This window comes from Ambystoma mexicanum, chromosome 5q (assembly GCF_040938575.1).
Source record: "Ambystoma mexicanum isolate Mex_15411 chromosome 5q, UKY_AmexF1_1, whole genome shotgun sequence".
Classification (NCBI taxonomy): Eukaryota; Metazoa; Chordata; class Amphibia; order Caudata; family Ambystomatidae; genus Ambystoma; species Ambystoma mexicanum.
Window position 1 is genome coordinate 128,394,564 of NC_090933.1, and position 21,574 is coordinate 128,416,137.

General features: G+C 42.5%; 1 protein-coding gene across 1 annotated transcript in view; it reads right to left on the reverse strand.

The window, feature by feature from the left end:
• Window positions 1–21,574, reverse strand: part of CTDP1 (CTD phosphatase subunit 1) — a 1,764,689-nt gene that overhangs the window by 457,967 nt on the left and 1,285,148 nt on the right. The window contains exon 12 of the mRNA XM_069620649.1: window positions 14,094–14,263. Within this exon, the coding sequence (XP_069476750.1) occupies window positions 14,094–14,263 (170 nt within the window). The remainder of the gene's footprint in view (window positions 1–14,093; window positions 14,264–21,574) is intronic.

Here is a 21,574-nt window from a genome sequence, read left to right on the forward strand (position 1 = left end):
GAGGGGGATTTAACGCCTTTAGTGTCCAAGCTGAGGCTCACTGTACCATGGGCATGGGACTTTGGGGAATATTGGGACGCAGGGAGCTGGACAGATGGCCTTTTGGAACCCAGGCTTCCCGAGTGTGTTGTCCATGAACTCCTGAACATTGAGATGCGATTAGCACCACATTTACGTTCGTAACATCAAGTTTGTAATTCATTTGTTGCTTGATTTGTCATGGTTAAGATCTGCACCAGTGTTTGAGTACTGGGTTGAGAGGGGCGTGGGGGTATGTTGATTCTTGGTTCTGCAGCTAAGCGAAATGCAAATAAAGAAAATAAAAAAATAAAATAAAAAAAACAAATGGCATTGGGTAATTTTTCTGAGTTTGTTCCCAACCTTCGAGTTCAACCCTAAGAAGAGCGGAGCCTTGTGCTCAACAGTACAGTTGTATGTAAAAACGCATGATCGAGCAGATTAACAAAAAGCGGGTCTTCTTGTGAGGGCTGTAGTAGGTCAGGAAGGGGTTTGAGGCGATGAAGAATTGGTTGCCACTATTCGAGTAGGCCTGCACTTGGCGGCAAAGCAGTGTTCAAATGGCGAGAATAGCTAGGGAGCGCAGGCTATCCCAGCCAAGTTCCAATAGCTTTAGGGGATACTTATGCGTAATAGGGATTGGTTGTGCCAGAGGGCCACCGGTAAGTGATGCAAGTACTCACCGACCCTCGGCACAGTCCGGACCAAACTTCACCAGTAAAAAGAAGTAAAACATTATAAAAAAGTAACTGCTGCCACCAGGTCATCCCAGGCACACTCATACAATCACCAAAAAAATCCTTTGAGGGTGTCCAGGGCCATAAAACAAAAATGGGCCTGTTCTGAGATGAGAGTTTGCAGCACACACTGTGCTCAGAGAGACAACAAAGCTTCACCTCACTGATGAGGCCCAACAAGGCTGAAACACGTGTATGGGGTTGCTTTTGGTACTCTTGTTCAGAGACGAATTGCCATAGCATTTCGGTGCTGTACTTCCCATGTGGGCGGGACAAAGACTGATATGCAAATGGATATTTCCCATCTGTGAAAGGTACAGTGAGCAAAAAGCGTGTGCTGCAAACTCTCCTCTCAGAACAGGTTATCATGCCATGTTCTTTCTGGAGAGGAGCGTCTGCTACCTTCTTTGAACTACTTTTTAGGATACTCTGAGATCCCAATCCCCCCAGACCCACTTTTACCAAACACTGGGCTGAGGAAGAGGGTGGCCGAGTAACCAGACTAACTCTCATACATTGTATTGGACACGGCCAGTTAATCGGTCAGGCAAAGTCAGGCACTTGACATCAAGTGCATACACCCGAGACCAATTAGCTCTCTACATACAGATTAAAGGCAACACCTAAAGAAACACTCTGAGCAAGGCAGAACACGAGTACGAGCAGAACTTCGGTCGGGACAAAGCCAAACCTACTGGAGGAGAGCGATGGACCAAGGGACGAGAGCTGTGGTTAGAAAACCCCAAAGGTTCCCAACTGAAGGTCGTTGACTCAGACAGGCCGCGGAAGACATGCAGAGAAAGCCAGATCCCACAAGTGAAGACTGCATTGTGTTTCAATGATGCTAGCGACCCTCCCGGGTGAACGGCAGAGTTGGGGACGCGAGGCCAAGCCTGTCATACTAACCTTGATTTGAGAATTAGAAATCACCAAACCCAGGAAAAGACGCACACAGCCAGTGAGTTGGCAAGCCACCTGAGATGCTGTAGTGTTAAATTTTGAAATATAAATATTATATCGCATGTGCAGGCTGCAAGCGTGTCAATGAGACGTGAAGAAAGGCAGACCTGCGAGTGAACTTTAATGTAAAGGACAGCTGTGAAATCAGCAATGCTAAGTAAGGGAGTGGTCCGGTGAAAGGAAATAGCCCACTTGAAAATCTCAGTGAAAGGTACTTTGTTTAAAGCGAGAAACCAAATGAACAGCAAAAATGAAATAAACAAGATTAATTCCTAAAAGTGGGAAGAGTGAAAGTAAAACAGTGAACTTTGAGTCAAAGTGGTCCTGCGGTGGTCTGTAAAGAAAGCCACGCACATTAGAAAGACTTCGACATCCGAAAGTGGTCCGAGCCTAATAAGCTTGGGGAAGGGAGCACCCTTGCAACTTTGTGTTGAACTTTATCGTGAGAGGTTTGAGACCGACAGTGGGGACCTACGTGAACTGTGTGGTGAAAGGACTGAGCCTCGCAGAGGGGGATCTTTGTGAACGTGTTGGTTGAAACATTATCTTGCAAGTCAGAGAAAGAGACTTTAACGTGAAAGGCCAGGTGAGCATCGATCCGCGGTTTTCAACTGTGTATTGTGTTGGAAACCGAGCCAGGTTGTGTCATCCTGCCGACAAGGATCGCTTTACTCTGTGAGGCCCAACGTGGGGAGGAGAGCTGGTTTGGCTACATTAACATTTGTACACAAGTTTTTCCTTTTGCATACATTTCTCCTTTTTACACTTTTGTACTAGAGATAGGACAGGCATAAGGTTTTGTTAAAATGGGCCGTTTTGACTTGACATCTCCACTAGGACTGTTTTGTTGATCATTTGATGGTCGAGACTACTTCCATCTTAGTTATAGGGCAAAATAGGAATTTCTTCAATCCCAACAGTTTCAATAAAGGTTTTACAAATTGTATGCATGTGTCAGCGTCAATACTTGATAAAATGCCTTCCCTACAGTACCAGGCTCCTCCATGACCAGTCTTCCCCAGCACTTCCTCTGTGTTTACCAAGCACTTTAGGGTTGTAACTGTAAACCTATAGTCCCCTGGCTCCTTGTACTTTACCCAGAGCCGCACTGCCCTGACTGCACTTACTTAGAGCAATGATGCCTGACTGCACTTCCAGCTTCCCTCTCCCTGGTACTTCCCCTCTCTTGCTTTCTGCCTGCACTTTTGCATTGTCGCACTTGACACAAGGCCTACTAAGATCGTTTGTCTTGTCCTCCCTCTGTCTTCCCTCCCTTTTCCTGTCGTGCCTAGAAACACTTGTGTACATGGGCGTTATCAATGACATGACATATATCAAAACTCGTCCCAATACTAATGGAAAAAGAATTGGAAATGAGCAGATGAATCCAAACTATATTAATGAGATAAAGAAAAACACAGTGGGAGAGAAAAAGTTGAAATCTTATTGCTTTGGGAAAAGAGAAAGGCCAAACCATATCGTGAAGAAAACGAGAAACCAAAGAGACATTTGGAGAGTGAACACCTGCAAAGTCAGGAAGATAAATATCACACATGAAAAAGCACCCCAGGAAGAGGTGACCTATACTTGGAAGTTGGGCAATGGAAATTACTGATATGAGAACCATATAAAAGGGGGTCTCGAGTCCTACAAGAGAGCAAGCGAATCACTATTAAAGAAAACAAAGCTGCCAGTCCCCTAAAAGTACTGCAGAACTTAGCCCAAAGGATAAGCAGAAACTATTTACATATGGTCTATTGAGTAGAACAACATAATCAAGAAAAGCCCTTTGAAGGAAGACAGCACCCAGGAGGAAGGGAGTCATTCTCCTTGTCTTAGTTATATTGGTGGTAGGGTCGATAGGATAGATGTGGATAGTGGACAGACTTATTTTGGACATTCACTCTGACTGACGAGCAACTTAGTAAAATAGGTAGAGAACAACCCATAGACGTAGGGAAAGGTAGGCCTTATTTTACTTTGAATAAACTATATGGTAAAAATGTCTTCACAGCATCTGCGTCCTTCTGATCCTCCACAGTAGTTCAAATCAATGTCATGACATTCTGTTTTGGATCATTAGGAAGAGGTAAATATGTATCCACGTCGTTCAATTGTTGCATGCTCTCAATGTGATAATCAGAGTTCATAATCATAGTAGCGCCTCTCTTATCAGCCTGTTTGATGACAAGTTTGGTGTCATAAGCTAAACGCTTTCGTACAGATATTTAGTTCCTCGAAAGATTACCCCTATTTTTCTTTCCAAAGTTAAGGGGTTGGAATTGAGTACGTGCATGTCGTTCAAACAAGTCAACAGTAATATTTTGAGTAGAAGGAGTACATTTTTCGCTGGTTACTTGGTGGCCTTTAGACTATGAGCAAACTGAGTGTTCGCACCAATACCTGAACTAAACATTACGATTACCGTTAGTTTTGATTACATTGTTTGAGTGCAACCACACACTTTTTTGTGTCACAATGACAGATGAGCAAATGTTCATTTAACTATTGGAATCAGATATTTTTAATTTGTGTAGTTTTGAACATGTTTTTTGTGTACTGCTTTAGTTTAAACATTTAAGTTTGATTGTGTCCTCACATGTCCATTGTCCGTCTATTTGCATCTGGCTGTCTGCTTGTCTCGCAATAATGTCCAAACATTTGCAATCATGGGTACACAAAGGTATGTGTCTTCTTTGCATCTGTGTGTTCACGTTTTTTTGTGTTCAATCTACTGTACAGGCCCTTCTTGTAGAATTCAGACGTCTGCTTACTTTTAAGCTGGATGGTGTGTGTGCTCACACCCCTCCGGTTTGGCACTTCGTGCTGCATATTTTTCTGACGCTGTAAGCATTGTAACACTATTAAATGTATCCTGCAAAAGCCTTGCCTTCCATGCTCACCCCTGCCCGCATCTTTACGCCAACACGTGTCTGTACGCATGCATTGCATGCATACTTACCTCATTTCATCACAAGGCTGTACTGAATGTGGCACTTGATCATTGCACCTAACCCATGTGCAGCCCACCATTTATCTGCCTCCGCTTAATAGCTGCATTTAACCTATGTGTAGCCCACCAGTTATCTGCCTCCGTTTGATAGCTGCATTTAACCACTCTCATTAGAAACTCCAGGCTCGGCTCTCGCCTGCGTCACCAACCACCCCGCCAATCTACAATTTCCAATCAACCTTGTGCCACATCAGTTAGAAACCAAAGATTAGTCTCCAGATGTCATCACTGGTCCTACCACCTGAACAACCCTGCTATTGACAAAACCTCCAACTCTAGCAACAACATAACTACTGCCCTCCTAGCCCCTAAAACTGAATCTGCCTTCCTTGCTCACAATACCAACACAGCCTCTAAACTCAAAGGCGCGCTCATCAACGCACGCTCCGTCCCCACGCATGCTCTTGATATTGCAGAACTCATCATCACGGAAAACCTTAACTTTCTCGCAATCAGGGAAACTTGGCTGCAGGTGTCCTCTGGCCCTGCAAGGACCTTGGCCATCCCCGACAAGTATTCCATTCTCAGGTGTGACAGGGACACCAATCAAAATAAGGGGGAGGAGTAGCCTTCATATTTAAGAGCTCGCTCAACCTCAGACTTGTCAACAACCTGCGGCTGCCATCAACAGAACTACTCTCTATCAAACTGCTGATCTCTCCTAATCACACTGCCACAGTACATCTCATCTACAGGTCCCCTGGCCCTACCTCTTCATTTGTGGAGGACATCTCATCCATCCTTGCTAAGGGGACCAAGCCCAATTTGCAAATCATAATGGGAGACCTCAATTTAGGTTACCAGGACTCAAATGATGCCAAAGCCATTGATTTAGCAAGTGTTCTGGCCGCCTTTGGCCTTACACAACATATTAGCGAGCCTACCCATATCAAGGGTCACACTCTCGAATGGGTTGCACACATGAATTGTGCCCCCAAAGTAACCTGTGTGCCTCCATTCGCCTGGTCTGATCATCACAAAATATTATTTTCCATTAACTCCAGTCCTCCCACCGATAAACCTAACCTTGCCCCTCCCACTTACACACGTAACAAGAAGGACATTACAGCTGAGAAATGAAACCCACTTATCCTCCCTCTACGGAAAACGGCGTCCTCCACTTGCACGGACCCTACAGTTCTAGTAGACACCTACAACCGCATTATGTTAAAAGCCCTCAACACCATTGCCCCGCTCAAATTGCGCAAACAAAAACTTCACCACCACCTTAATTCCTGGTTCACCCCTGTCTTGCGTAACCTGCGGAAAGAAAAAAGAAAAGCCGAAGCTCTTTGGAAAAGCTCACCTTCTGTAGTTAATAGAAATAACCTTACCACAGCCTACCTTACCTACAAAGAGGCCATCTTAGCTGCCAAAAAGGAAGTGTACAACAAAATGATCATACAAGCCCAATCAAATACCAAGGAACCCTTCAAGATCCTCAAGGAACTAGAGTCTCCAGTTGCCCCGCTTGAAACGTACACCCCTGACACTGAGTGGTGCTCCAACATTCAAAAGGCACTATTGGACAAAATTGCTTTGCTCCAAGCCAAAATTCATACAAAAAAAGCCACCTTTCTGACGCAACGGGTAACCCCCGTCTTACAATACCCCCTCACCTAATCACTCCTTCAAACCTTTCAGCTCCACACCCCTTACCATTAAGGAAGTCGAAAATATTATCATGAAGCTCAAGCCCTCCAATTGCCAAGGGGACGCCTGCCCTGCACCGGTCATAAAAGCAGCAGCCCCATGACCTGGCCCCATTCATTACCTCAATCATTAATGCCTCCTTCAAATCGGGCAGTGTACCTGACAAGGTCAAGGATGCGTGGGTCATCCCTTTAATTTAAAAACCTAATCTCGATCCCAGTAACCCCTCCAATTACAGGCCCATCACCACGGTGCCATACCTACTCAAAATCCTGCATCGGGCGGCTTATCTGTAAAGCCAGGACTACCTCGAAATCAACAATCTACTAGGGCTTAGACAATCCGGTTTCCATCCCAGACACGGCACGGAGACAGCCTTAATTGATCTCAAAACCCAAATCGAGGATCTGAAAGACAAGGGCAAACAGGCGCTCCTGCTCCTTGATCTTTCAGCAGCCTTCGATCTGGCTGATCAAATCCTCTGCCACCATCTCAAGATTGCTGCTCACTTTTTGGATGCAGCCACATCCTGGATCAGCTCTTTCCTGGCAAACTAGAACCATAAGGGTCTTCTCTTCCTTAGCCCAGCCAATCCAGCTCACATCCTTTGTGGAGTCCCACAAGGATCTTGTGTATCCCCCCACTCTTTACAATGTGTTTACTAAACCGCTCTTTGATATACTTGACTATCTGGGTGTCTCTGACACTAATTATGCGGATGACACCCAGATACTCATCCCTATCACGGGCGACTATGTAACCGATGCTAAAGCACTCAATGCAGTCTACACTGTCATCCAGGCATGGATGGCACATCATGGGCTCTGCCTTTAATGATGAAACAACAGTTACTCAGCCTAGGCTCTCAACCCAAACTCACTAAACTTGACCCCAAATACAAATCATTTATCGTTGTCGGGAATGATATCAAAGTCTACAATGTCACTAAAACACTTGGAATCTACTTAGACTCTACTCTGTCCCGCAATAGACAAACTAATGCAGTAGTCTCAGCGTCATCTTATACCTGTAAACTGATCACAGCGTGCCGCCCCTTCTTGACTTCGGACAACTGCCTGATCCTCACCAGAACCATCATCTTGTCCAAAATCGATTACTGCAACGCCCTCTACTTAGGGACCAGCCAAAGAAACCTTGATAAACTCCAGGTCACCCAGAACAATGCCATAAGGGCAGCCCTCAACGTCCCCATGCGTTCTCACATCTCCAACACTAGACGCAACCTGCATTGGCTAGCTGTAACTCATCGCATAACTCTCAAAGCACTCGTCCTAACTCAAGGCTCAGAACAATGCAGCCCCGGCCTACTTATCTACGCGCTTTACTCAACATACAGCAATCAGACCCTTGGGATCTGCTCAGGCTCACACATGACTATTCCCAGCTTCAAACTGAAGACCGCCGGAGGCTCGAGCTTCCCAGTCCTTGCGGCTAAGCTCTGGAACACCTTACCCAATGCTCTCCAAAATGTTCCATACATCCACTCTTTCAAATCGAAAACCAAATTGTGGCTACATGATCTGGATGCCCTGGCCCCCTCTCTATAAGCCTTTACAGTTGTCAATCCTTTTGCCTGTGAACCGGCTGTGTACAGCTCACAGCCTGTTCACTATGTATACCTAGGTCCGCTCAGCTTTTTTTCTATGTAATTCTCTTAATTGCTTGTATATATGTGCAGAATGTAAAAAGTGTAAAATAGATCTGTTGCTGTAACCTGTAACTGCCTTGCAAAACATGCGCCCAGATGCCCCTGGGTAAGGTGCGCACTACAAATAAAATAAATACAAATACAAATTACAAATACACATATCCAGTTTTGTATGTGCATACGCTTATTCTAGTGTGGTTCGTACCTCAATGTTTAGGCTGTTGGTGGCAGCAGGGAGGCGGGCTCAGGTGTGAGACTGGGTCCCTCCCTCTTTGGTGTGTGTGAATGTGTATACATAACCTGGAAATGTTTGTAGTCAATTTGTCTATGTTCATACTGGAGGTGTAAGAATTGCAGTGTCTGTGTATCCACATTTGTTCAGGCTGCCTTTGGTGTGGATATGAGTGTTTTTAATAATAATAATTTGCATTTATATATCGCTACGAAACCTCAGGCATCTGAGCGCAGCTTATTACCACCCGCAGTATGTGATGCTCATTTATCGACCTCGGAAGAATGAAAGGCTGAGCCATGCCAGGATTCGAATCTGCGTCGCCAGGTCCTGCACGGATGTCAACGCAAGCGATTACTCACTGTGCTATCTGACCGGCTCATGTGTGCACATATATATGTCTTGTCCAGTCAGTGTGTGTGTGCGTGACTACACATGCATAATCCACTAACTTGCATTTATGTTTGTTTCTTCTGCCTTACTGCACAGATGCAAGTAATAAATACATTCTTGGGATTTAAAAAGTGAACGTATCATTTTTCTGATCTGCCATGTTGACACGCCAACTCCAGGTAACGGGTAGGTACATGATGAAAAGCAAGACTGACACCTTAGCTGAACAAACATAATTTTGATGGCTTCAACCCAATATTATCCAACTGCCCCATATCTGATCACGATTGCTTCTATCTATCAGTGTACTAAATCTGCACACCTTTTCTCCATGCACTCAAGAGAACATCTATTCTCAACAGTTGACGTCTGGGCTTATCAACAAACAGTCATTTCTTACATTGATGTTTGCAAGATTTTATAAAATAGGGCTTCCCTAAACATCCGTGGCACCATTCAAAGTAATCAGAGTCTGATGCTAGATGAATCACTAAGACTAGACAATATCTGTTAAATCCTAAAATAACTTAATTGTTTTTTTTTTTAAACTAGACTTACATTTAAAACGGCCCATTTCACCTCCGTAGCTCTCCATCTGGGGCAACTGATGAATAGTTATTTAATTTATTAATAAGTTGTATTCAGTTCATAAAACTTTTACAACTTTAAATACATTCGTATTAGTTGCATATTAACTCAAACAATACTAATACAATACATATTCATTCATACTCAATACAAAAATACAATATATACATGTATATTTAAAACAAAATACAATGCGGGGAGAATTACCTAAGTCACTGTTGACAAATGGTTACCAATTAATCATTATCATCATTTTCACTGTTTCTAGGCGGAAGGGTCTTCCATACTCTATATAACGCTATATGAACTGCCTCAGATTGTGTATTCAGGCACCATCTCCAGAAATCCTCCGACTGTATATAACTTATGTTATGGACAAATCGACCATAATTCAACGTATAGTGAGCTTGTCTTTCTGGACATAAAGTTAAAACAAACAGTCTCACATTCATATTTGTCCAAACACATTCGACAATATCTTTCTATTTTCGGAATCTTCCATTGGGAACCAAAGGTAGATTTCACCGGAAGTTGATTAGTATGCATTAAAAGTCTACAATTTCTTACTAGGGGGTCAGGACATCGTATTAAATATCTTTGCGGCATATTTTATTCATGTACAATCCATTCAATATATTTAAACATTTTCAGTTCATACATTCGAGTAAAATTCCTTTCCCAATCAACTCTTTTTGCTTTGGCTTTAAATGCTTTTTTTTTATAACTGGAAAGAATCCACATTGGTTCATTGTTGCCTCCCACTGTAATTCTTCAAAATATTTGCAGCAACTAGATATATATTTACACCTAGAAGCAACATCATCAAGTTTTGCCACATTGGTTCTAATAATTTGTAACAAATCACTCTCAGGATGACATAATGCTTTCAAATTGAGGAGGCCACGTTGTTGTCGCACTGTGGAACTCAGATTGTAAACCAAGTTCCACTCTAATGTATTGCATGGGGCATGAACGAGGTACTCTCAATATGGTCTGCCAAAACAAACCTTCAATCTTATCAAGAAATGATAAGTCAGAAATAGTCATGGCATCTAACCCATAAGTCAAGTCTGCTAAATTATGATATTTGGCTTTCATGGTCATAGTTCCACATTCTGCTTTTAGATCTCCTCCTATCAGGATCATAGAGTTATTAGCATCAGATAACCAGGTGGTAATCAGTTCATCAATTGTATCAGATATAGACATGGTTTTACTCCCACCTGGAGGATCATATACATTAATAATCAACATATTACCAACATGAGATTTTTGTTTCGAACTAATGACCACTGCGAGGACATTATCATTTGTTTCAGTAGGCAAAGGGATTCAGAGTCAAATTCATGACTAACACCAATAATAAGGCCGCCATATGGCCTTCCCTTAATTCCCTTTTTTGCATGGTTATGAAAGAGGACATGGGAGTCTACAAGAAATTCTTTCATCAGCCAGGTTTCCTGTAAAATAAATATTTGATGATTGAGAATAAAATGTAATGATTGCCCTGGTCTGATAAAATGAGCATGTCCCCTACTGTTCCACGACACAATCCTACATACTCATGGACAGGCTTTTTTATCATCTCTACCACTTGTTGTAGCCAGCGTATTCCAATTTGATTATCTGAGACCTCTTTAGGAACAATATCTTTTTTCCCAGGTCTCCTATTTTCCCAATATTACACCCTTGACATACAAAACGCTGTTCTTCCTTAGTAATATCTAGATCTAAATCATAGCCAAGAAAGTCTAGTGATTCTCCTTGGGCTCTTATTATCTTGGCAGTTGCAGGCAAAACACAATGTACTCTAGATATTGCCCCAAACTGTCTCCTGATAGGTTCGATAAATTCAAAATCACACAATTTAAACATTCTCAATTCTGGAATTTAAGCAAATAAGCTAAGTAAAAAGGGTCTATTAATAGGATTCTTTGTTCTTTTATCTACTTTTTCACCAATTATCACAATCTGTGAATCAAGTTGTTTATCTTCTTTATCAGCAAGGGGGGCATACTTGTTCTCTACATGAACTGTCGCCCTTTTAACATCACTTTTCCTTTTTAAATCAGAGAGCGTAGGCACAGAACTAATTGAAGACCCTTCCAATTCGTTTTCTGAGTCAGAACTTTCATCCTCTAACGGTAGTTCTTTTTTCCATTGGCCTTGTTATTTTGAAGTAGCCAACTTGTTAACATGCCAGATTTCATTTCCTGTCTTCTTTTCCGATTTGCTCGCTTTCGGGCCCGCCTCTTATTAATTTTCAGATCTTTACAAGATGTCGTTGTGGAATTAAGAGGATGAGAGGGGACAATCTCTTCTTCTTGATAGTTTTTGATCTTTTTAGTGCCTTTTACTTGTTTTTTTCTTAAGTTGTTCATTTGTCTTTAGCTTTTTAGAAGGTCTATTAGGAACCGATTTTTCATCAAATTGATTTGGGTCTTTTAGAGTGTCAATATTCACTCCCAAATTGCTACTTTCATCTATTTCAATAACTTCTTGTCATTACTATGTTCTGGTCTGTTGCCTTCGCATTATTCATAAGGATGTTAAGGTACTGACTTTGTACCTGAGTCAGAGTATATATTATCACATAATTTGATCAGTATTTTAAGGGCAAAATGCAACAAGTTCAAAGATGGAGTGGAAATACTAATCATAGGAGCATTAACATTATCTGATCCGCTAATCTATCTTGTAGACTCTTCATGATTCAACGTGTTATTTACTACCGCTTCTTCTTTTCCTATATTAGACGTTGTTTCAGGTATATTATTTGAAGGAAACATAGAAGGGGTGCTAGATAATCTGTCAGTTTCATGTTGTATACTCTGTTCTTTGTAGGTACCTCCATTATTAAGTTCACCTACCACTTGACTCAAATAGTTTTTACTTTTCTCGGTAGCAAGTTGATTGGAACCGTATAGCTGATAACACAGATTCAACAAAGAATTATCGTCTATTGGCCAAAAAGATGGCACAGATGCTACACTCAAATTGCCCGATCCAGCTTTTGCATGTACCTGAACGGTCGTCTTTTGACTATTTTCAATATTCATTGCATTATCAGGTTTAAAGAAATCAGTGATTTGAATGGGAGATCTCCCAGGTAGCATAGTACTTTTTTTTAGGTCCATACCTTCTTTCGCCTCTATCTACACTATGCAGTGAATCATTACATTGTGAAACAGTGTTAGATTTGACATTTCTCCCATAAGGCTTATTATTCCGTAAATTGTAGTGTTTACTTTTCCCTTGGGCTTTTCCTGGCATTGTTAAGAATGAAAACAAGAACACAATCCAGGTATAAAAAATCACCAATGCTACAAAGTACAAAGTAGCAGCAGTACAACAATTTTAAAAAAAAATAATAAGTAATATGAGTTCTGATTTAAAAAGGGGGGAGGGAGGAGACACACAGATCTCACAAACCTCAAACATCCTCAATCTACACACGACAAAGTTATTAACAATACCTGGAGGATCCAGAGATCCGAGGTATATAATCATACGTATACCCAATTCAGGATGGGAACATTACTTCTGGCCAGTTTTACTCAATCCTGGGGCTTGGCAGGGATCGGGTAGAATCCCCACTGACTCAGATATGGAAACCATTATGCATTTCTTGTTTATTTTTATCAAATTGAAAGAACTAAGAAGCCAATATCTAAGGAAGGCTAGGTTACGCTCCACTAGGGCCGCAATACAATTCTGCAGGGGCTCATTCGCGCACCATGTTGTTCTCTCAGTAGCTCGCTACATTCATAGGGCCTGGATATCAAGAATGAAAATATTGGAAAAGACGGAGGATGGAAGTAAACAAGATTCCTCGCTGAAAGTTGGTCGAGGTGCCCACTCTCTTTTACGTACTCACTATAGAGGCAGCAAATTTCCACTCCTCTTGCTATGAATTGTGAAGAACTTGTTTTATTCCAATCTGTTTTTATCTGCTTGGACTGTTTAGGGATGAAGTCCTGGAAAAGGCTAAATGTCAAATGAATCTCTATCTTTTGAGAATGGAAAAGGATTTCATATGTATGTTTTAACATGTATTCCTTTTACCTTATGGTTTTATACCGAATAACGTATTCAAACGAGAAGTAGAAAAGCAATGCAAATGGAAACACAGGGATTCAGAACCAAGCAAACAATAATTCACAGGAGTGGCTGTTAAAATGTGGAACTACCTCCCGCACCCAAAACTGCTGACACAATCATCAATGCCGCCTTGCCAGGAGAATCAGTAAACTTCATTTAGCACTTTCATAGCCAATTGATTTATGTTGTTGTCTTGCACACTGTCGATCTGTACCTACTTTTTTGACTCACTCTAGTTTTCTTCTGTCTTCCTGTGCCACACACACTAATCTCAGGAGTTAATTCAACGTAGTGTCAATACATATTTTTGTAAAGCACACTAGGAACTCTCGATTTGGAGCAGGGCTACAAAAAAGATACACAGGAGAAACAAATAATGCTACAGATTTACATTTTGCCTCCTTTACCAGCACACACTTTCGATTCCTCAACCATTAAAAAGCTGTCAAGCTTTAGGGTTCTACTCTTGTCAGCTGAACAGCAGCAATGCTCCTGACAGTCAGTTATCACTGTTTTGATAAGCTATCAATTACGAATCAAACCAGCACTTGGTTATTTTTACCAAACCCAGTTGTCATAGTTCCACCTGCCTTCATCAATGAAGACCTTAAGATAAACACACACAAACTTACAATACAGGTAAATGGGAGAATACAATATCAAATGTTACCTGCAACGTATCATAGCAAAATGTCACCTTCAGAGATCTGTAAATCTAAAACCTCCTACCTGGGGACGCTGCCTGTCAAGCTCCTGTCACTTGACGAAGATGATCCAGGCCTTGGTTCTATTTTTGCTCCTATACTATCTGCAGCACTGCTCTGTGGCGCCTCTTCTTCCTCAGCCTTCTTTTTTTCACTGTCACTATCATCGCTGCCTTCCCCCAGGATGTCATCGACCTGTCAATCATAAAGACCACAAATGATTAGAACGAGGCTTGCACGTTTTCCTAGTTTAATTCGAGGAAAAGGGCAGTCATAGTAACCCACTAAGATGTCCAGATCCCCTCAAAGACAAGATATGAAGCATCTACAACAAACAGGTAAGGTGAAAAGCAGGCAGGACAACATTTTGGCAGGTTTCACCAGTATCTTGTAAGTAAAATAAAGGAAAACTAACAGTAACATTGCACTTTTGTCCTTTAATTTTTACACTTAATTTTGTATCTTTTATCCAAAAGTACAAACTCTATAATAAAAGGTAGAACAGGGCCAGCTTGTAAACTAAACTAAAACATCGGTCCAGTCTGCTCTTAACTACACAAGCCAAAACATCTTGACACTCACCTCCCACAAATCTGCAATGATGCAGCTGGATTCCTGACCGCCCCAACAAAAAGGAGTGCGCTTGTTTTAATTATTGTATTCAATTCATTATGAAATTGTTTTCTAAAATGCATGAAGGTGCATGAACAGCTTTCAAGACAAAGTGAGATCATTTAGAGTAATTTGATTGTCAGCAGTACACAGTATAAATGGTATATGTAACAGGTGTTTTTTTTTTTTTTACACATTTCGTTACAGGGATTTTGGTCAATGCTCTCAAAATATACTTAGAGCAGCTATTTCTCTTCTAGAGATGAACTCACCGGGTATCCCACACAGTAAGGAAGCCAGGCATCCTGTGGGAACACAGCATAATAACACCCGCTAAAATACTCCCTTGATGAATTACATAAGCCAAGATGCCCAGGAAATGGAGGGGCTCAAGGGGGATGATTGACTACCATCTGCAACCATTACCCCTGGCGAACCACCTATGTTGACCTACAATTTACTGTCTTGGAATATAGCTAGAGTAGATAAACATTTAGTGGATAGCGACTGGTGTTAGTTTATAAAAGAGTTCAATGTTATTTGCCTACTGGAAACCTGGGCCATCGAGTAGGTTGATCTCCAGGGGTTTATGACATTTACTGCTGGGGCTCAAAAAGGGCAAAGAGGAAGACCGTGTGGTGGTCTTTTGATCTGGCTAGATGTAAGATTAAACTGGCCGGTTTAATATGTGTGTGTGTATATATATATATATATATATATATATATATAGCGGCCATGTAGTTATGGTTAAATTGCTCATCTCATAGGAAGAACACTTTTTGGGCAGCTTATAACTTCGCTCCCCCTGGACGAACCCTCACCAAACGCTGCAAAGAAAAGTATATGGCCCACTCTGAATCTTTTTGCAAAGTTTGGCGAGGTTTGGTCAAGGGGGGGGTCCAAAATCTATTTTTTTCCCAAAGACATAATGAAAAAAACCATTACTCATGCCTACAGCCCAAACCGCTGGACAGATTTTCACCAAATTTGCGGCAGGAGCGGCGGCTTGCTCTCGAAAGCCTGCTTTTGGTAATTTGGTGTAAATCCGTCCAGTTTTTTTTTTTTTTTAAACAACCAAAACATAAGGCAAAATCATTTGTGATATCTATGTCCGGTCCGCTGACTCACTTCTCTGTTCGGGGCGCGGACAGGCCTCTGATTGGCTGTACTGTCGGTGGACTGGCCTCTGATTGGGCAGAAAAATTTGCTGACTTGTGTGGTCCGCAGACATCTGGACACAGCCGCTGATTGGGTGGTGAGAAAATGTGAAATGTGTCAATTTTCCTGGAAGGTCCGCCATCTTGGATTGGCTGACTTTTTTTGGGGTCCACGAACAGCGCGGTGAACACAAAAAAAAGCAGAATTTCATCTTGTCAAACTCAACAATCTCTGGGGGTGTGTGGGGGGGGATGAGGACTGGATTGGATATGGCAATAAGAAGCCAAAAAATGGGTTGTTTCACCCCCCGAAAGTCCGCGAACACTCCAGATGTCCTGGGGCAGTCCTGTGGTGTTCGCGGATACATCAGATGTCCTAGGACATCTGTTAGGACATCGGTACCTATTTCTGCATTACAGGATTGGGGAAAAGCAGTTTTTGGATGGCTTATAACTTTTGCGCCACTAAATGAAAATGAATGTAATTTTGCAATTTTATTCTAGAACTAATGCTAAATGGTTTTGCAAAGTTTTGTGGGATTCGGTCAAGAGGGGGTAAAATTAGAGGTGGGGGTCCCAAAATATTGTAAAGGCATATAAATGTGGTGTAATTTGACGAATCTGCACAACATTTGGCAAAACGATTTTGGATCTAGATATAAATGGTTTTCTAAAGCTTGGATAGATTTTCTCAAGAGTGGGCGAAATTAGAGGGGGGGGTCTCAACATTTTTAGATGGCTTATAACTTTGTTGCTATTTGACGAATGTGGACAAAAGTTTTGAGACAGATTATAGACCCAACCTTCAATGTTTGTGTAAAGACTAAATGGCTTTGTCAAGTGGGGGCTAAGTTATATGACTATTGTATGTACATACATTTTGACACTTTAAAAAAAATAAAACTGACGGATTTTGAGCAAACTCGTGAGGAGCATTGGCAAGGACATTAAAGCATGGTTTTGCAAATGTGCCCTTTTTTATTTTTGACAAGTGTAATAATGTAGGTACAAAAAATAATCATATACCTTCGGTGACTGAGGTATAGCCTGTGGCCGTGACCAGTAGCCATATTGTCTGGGTCATGGCATAAGGTCATGACGCGGACAATCTGGCTACTGGCCATTACCGCTAGGGATGAAAAATGGTGTTAAAGTGGCTATGTCTACCTGGGACCGGCTATGTGGTAAAGTTATTCGAAGGTAGGACAGGTTTGAAAGGGAAAAAACGTGCTTGTGGTAATATGTTCATAGAGTTTTGCAGGCTGCCATGGCAAGGGAAGAGGGGCTGTGTACGGAGCCCCGCCTTTTCTTTCCATGTTGGCTGTCTTGGAAAAGGATTTTTCTTCCTTCTTACAGTGGGACACCGCAGGCGTCCTAATATAGGAAGAAAAATCTATGTTTTCTAGCACCCTGGGTTTCCCGCTTTTGAACCAGGGGTGCTAATGGCCTTTATCCCCCATTTCAGGGGCTGCAATGGATGATAATGGTCCATAGCCCTCTCTATTTATTTATAACACACCAATGCTCGCAGACATCAGGCTGTGTGGTTACAGTATTTGTAGAGGAAGAGGAGGTGGAGGAAGACAGCTTACTTCTTGCTGAGAAAGGAATAACCTTTCTGAGAGCATTGGATTTGGTGTGGCGGCGCATGGAGGTGGTCCCGTAGGAGTACTGTCCAGGTAGTCTGCGACCGAGTATTGCACTCAGTGCATTTCACTTTGGTAGCTTTAGCCTTTGGTACACTCACAACAGTAGCAAAGAACTGGCACAACCCCATGATTCGATCTTGGTGCTAGAAGTAGGCACTTCCTCTACCTCATCTTCTTGGTCCTCTTCATTGTCTTTGTAAGTACTGCACTTTTTTTGTTGTGAAGGTCCTCCAACTGGTGGTGGCTCTTGGGGAGGAGGGATGGCAATAACTGATGCCATTTTTAAGATAAAAGCAGTTTTGATAAAATTCTTCCAAGTATGTACTGTGTACTCGATTGGTAATGGATAATGAGTACAAAAAGGTGTAGGAGGTGTGCAAGGAAAATTTTGAAGTTGAAAGTTCCTAGATCAGTAGAAAATGCAGTTCCGGACTGTCCACGAAGGACAGATCTTATTGTGAAGTGTGTACGGGTTCTCGGGCATGTCATCATGCCGCGCGTCAGCGTATGGTCATGTGGCACTGTCAGGAAGGTCCGCAATGAAGCCAGATGTTTGTAGAGGTCTACAGATGCAAATCTAGTTGGAATAGTTGCAAAAAGTCTATAGAAGTGTTAAAAATGATTCTAGAAGGTGGGAAATGGAAGAGTTTTAAGGTGACACTGTCAATTGGACACACATTGTTATATTTAGTAAGTATGATATTAATAAATTGTAGGAAAATAGAATGCACTGGTAAAAACCCATGAAATTCACTGAATAAACTTTGTTAAAGGGACGCTATGGTTAAGTTGCACTAATAAAAACCTATGAAATTCAGTAAAAGAAAGTTGTTAAAAGGACGTTATGGCTACAAGTAAAATCGAAAAACCCTAAAATTCGCCAGTTATGGTAAGCTAAGCAACCATAACTCGCGCCACCACTGTGCACTGCTAAGACTAACACCCAGGACATCAAAGATGACATCACAAATATCACTGATGACATCACATGTGGATTTACTTTTCATACAAGGGGTTGTGAATGTAATGTTGGCAAAAAAGTATCGGGGATTATCGGGAGATGTGTAATAAACTACATACTTCACGCAGAACATTCTATTGCAGTGTTCTATCTAGTACAGGAACCTACTCATACAGAAATGTAGGTATTGGCTGCGGCATACACAACAGATGTGCTATATTTGTAATTTTCCAAAGTTATATAATAAAACGGTGAATGCTTCTGTATCAGACTTTTCCGTACTGTGAAACATGTACTAAGTAGCTAATAATGCATCACTTACTACATATTTCTACTAATACACACAAAACAAATAGTCTACAATGCATACAAATATGAGGCTTATATATGGAGAGTAAAGTAAGCAAACAAGAGGCAGTATCATTAGCAACTGTGTCTAATCTACATGATTGTATTCACGCACGAAAATGATTGCTGTGTTTCAGACCTGCTTCTTCCCCTATATATGTACATCACAATTGACTATCCACTTGGAGATGGCACCTTTAGAGATGCAATCTCCTTCTCTGCCTGTAGCTACAGAGACAAACAGCTGGTCTGTTTTTCTTAGCGGCCTGGTCTTGCCTACATAGAGGACCGCTCTTTTCGCACATCTAGAGTGTGTAGTTTCACCTCAGCAGAGCTTTTGGGTTCTTGGAAGAAGGCCGGAAGCTCAATGGACTGGTTAACGTGGAATTTAGAAATTAACTTGGGTGAAAACCTAGGGTGTGTTCGTAGAACCAGTTTATCCTTATGAACAGTAAATAAAGGATCCTGCACTGACAGACCCTGAATTTAACTGACCCTTCTTATGGATGTAATGGCTACTAAGAAGGCAGTTTTATAGGTCAGGTGTTTGAGACTGGCTTTATGCATTGGTTCAAAGGGTGGGCCCACGAATTTAGCAAGCACCACATATTAAGGTCCCATCCAGGTGGTGGGTTTGAAATTGGAGGATGAGTCTCTTTACCCCTTCTATGAAGGCTTTAACCACTGGTACCTTCCACCACGAAACCTTGTTGTGGGAGGTGGTGTAGGCTGACAGCACTGCCAGGTGTACCTTGAGTGAGTTAAATACCAACCCTGCATCCAGCAACTGGAGCATGTATGTGACAATATTGGAAGGAGTGCAATCAGTCGGGTTTATTTGCTTATTCTAGCACCAGATAACACATTTTCCATTTATCAAAGTAACAGTGCCTCGTGTTAGGTTTCCTAGATTCTTTTAGGATGTCTATACATCTCTGTGGTAAGTTGAGATGTCCAAACTCTATGACTTCAGGAGCTATGCTGCCAGGTTCATTGAGCTGGGTTGAGGATGCACTGTTTGACCTTGGTGCTGGGACAGTAGGTTGTACCAGCACGGGAGTGTGATGGGTTCGCACACCGCTAGTCTGCGTAGGTGTGGGAACCATGGTTGCCTCGCCTACATGGGAGCAACTAGGATGAGCGCCATAGATTCCCTGTGCATCTTGTTGACCACCTTCCTCATGAGAGGGGTTGGTGGATAAGCGTAAGCAAACATTCCTGACCAGTTCATCCACAGGGCGTTGCCCTTGGAGTCTGGCTGAGGGAACCTGGATGCGAATCCTGGGCATTGCCTGTTTTCGCTTGTGTCAAATAGGTCTGTAGTGGGGAAAACCCAATGTGAGAAGATGTCTTCTACGACTTCTCTGCGTAAACACCATTTGTGTTCTTCTGGGAGGGGATCTCTGCACAAAGCGTCCGCTAGCAAATTGAGATACCCTGGAACATGTTGAGATGACAGGTAAATATTCCGTCTGAGTGCCCATATCCAAATTTTCTGGGCAAGCTTGTACAGATTTGGCAAACAAGTCCCTCCCTGTTTGTTCAGGTAAAACATTGCTGTTGTGCTGTCCGTCAGGATCTGCACTAACAGGTTCAACAGGTGGAGCTTGAACGCTTGAAGCGCTCTGAATACTGCCAGAAGCTCTAGCAGATTGATATGATTCTTGGCTACTGTGTGACACCAGAGACCCTGTGCTGTGTGGTGAAGGAAGTGTGCTCCCCACCCTGACAGGGATGCGTCTGTTGCGACTAGAGCCTGTACACTTCTGGATCGTAAAAGGGTTTCCCCTTTGACAGGTTCTCTCTTGTCCATCAGTGAAGACTTTGTACAAGTGTTGGCAAAACGACCACTAGATCGTCCCACTGACCACTTGCCTGAGACCACTGTTTCGCCAACCATTCTTGCATGTGTCGCATGCGCAGGCGCGCGTGGGGGACCAGGTAAATACATGACGCCATCATGCCTAGCAAACGCATCGCATTGTGCACCCTTTTCTGACGACCGGGCTGGTATGGAGGAATTTGCAGTAGTAGATTCCGAATTCTTTCCTCTGATGGAAAGGCCAACCCCTCTTGAGTGTTTAAGACAGCTCCTAGGAACTGTTTGGAGGTGCTTGGCACCAGACTTGATTTTTTTCTCGTTTATGGAGAAACCCAATTCGAAGGAGGTTGATCATTCTTTGAATGTTTGACCTGCAAATTACTGGGGTCTCCCCCGTGATGAGCCAGTCGTCCAGGTAAGGGCACACCGGGATTGCCTCCCTGCGCAGGTGTGCCACCGCCAGTACCTTGGTGAATACCCTTGGAGCCAAGGCTATACCGAAGGGCAGCACCTTGAACTGGTAGTGCTGACTGTTCACTTTGAAGCGCAAGAATCTTCTGTGCGCTGGGAACATGGAAATATGAAAACAGGCATCTTTCATATCCAATATTGCCATGTAATCCCCCTTTTTTAGGTGCGGGAGTACCTCTTGGAGAGTAGTCATGCAAAACTTTTGGGGCTTGACATACTTGTTTGCAGGGCATAAGTCTAACACTGGGCGCATTGTCAAATCTTTCTTTGGCACAAGGAAGTAAGTTGAATAAATACCCTTGTTTACCTGGTTGCCCGGGACGAGTTCTATCGCGTCCTTGCTAGAAGATTGACAATCTCCTCGAGGAGGATCTTTTGGTGGTCCAAGGAATGTATCTTTGGACGTGGAGGGTGGTTTCGGGGATGCTCAAGCAGTTCTATGCAGTATCCTGTGGACACTGTGGACAGCACCCATCTGTCTGATGT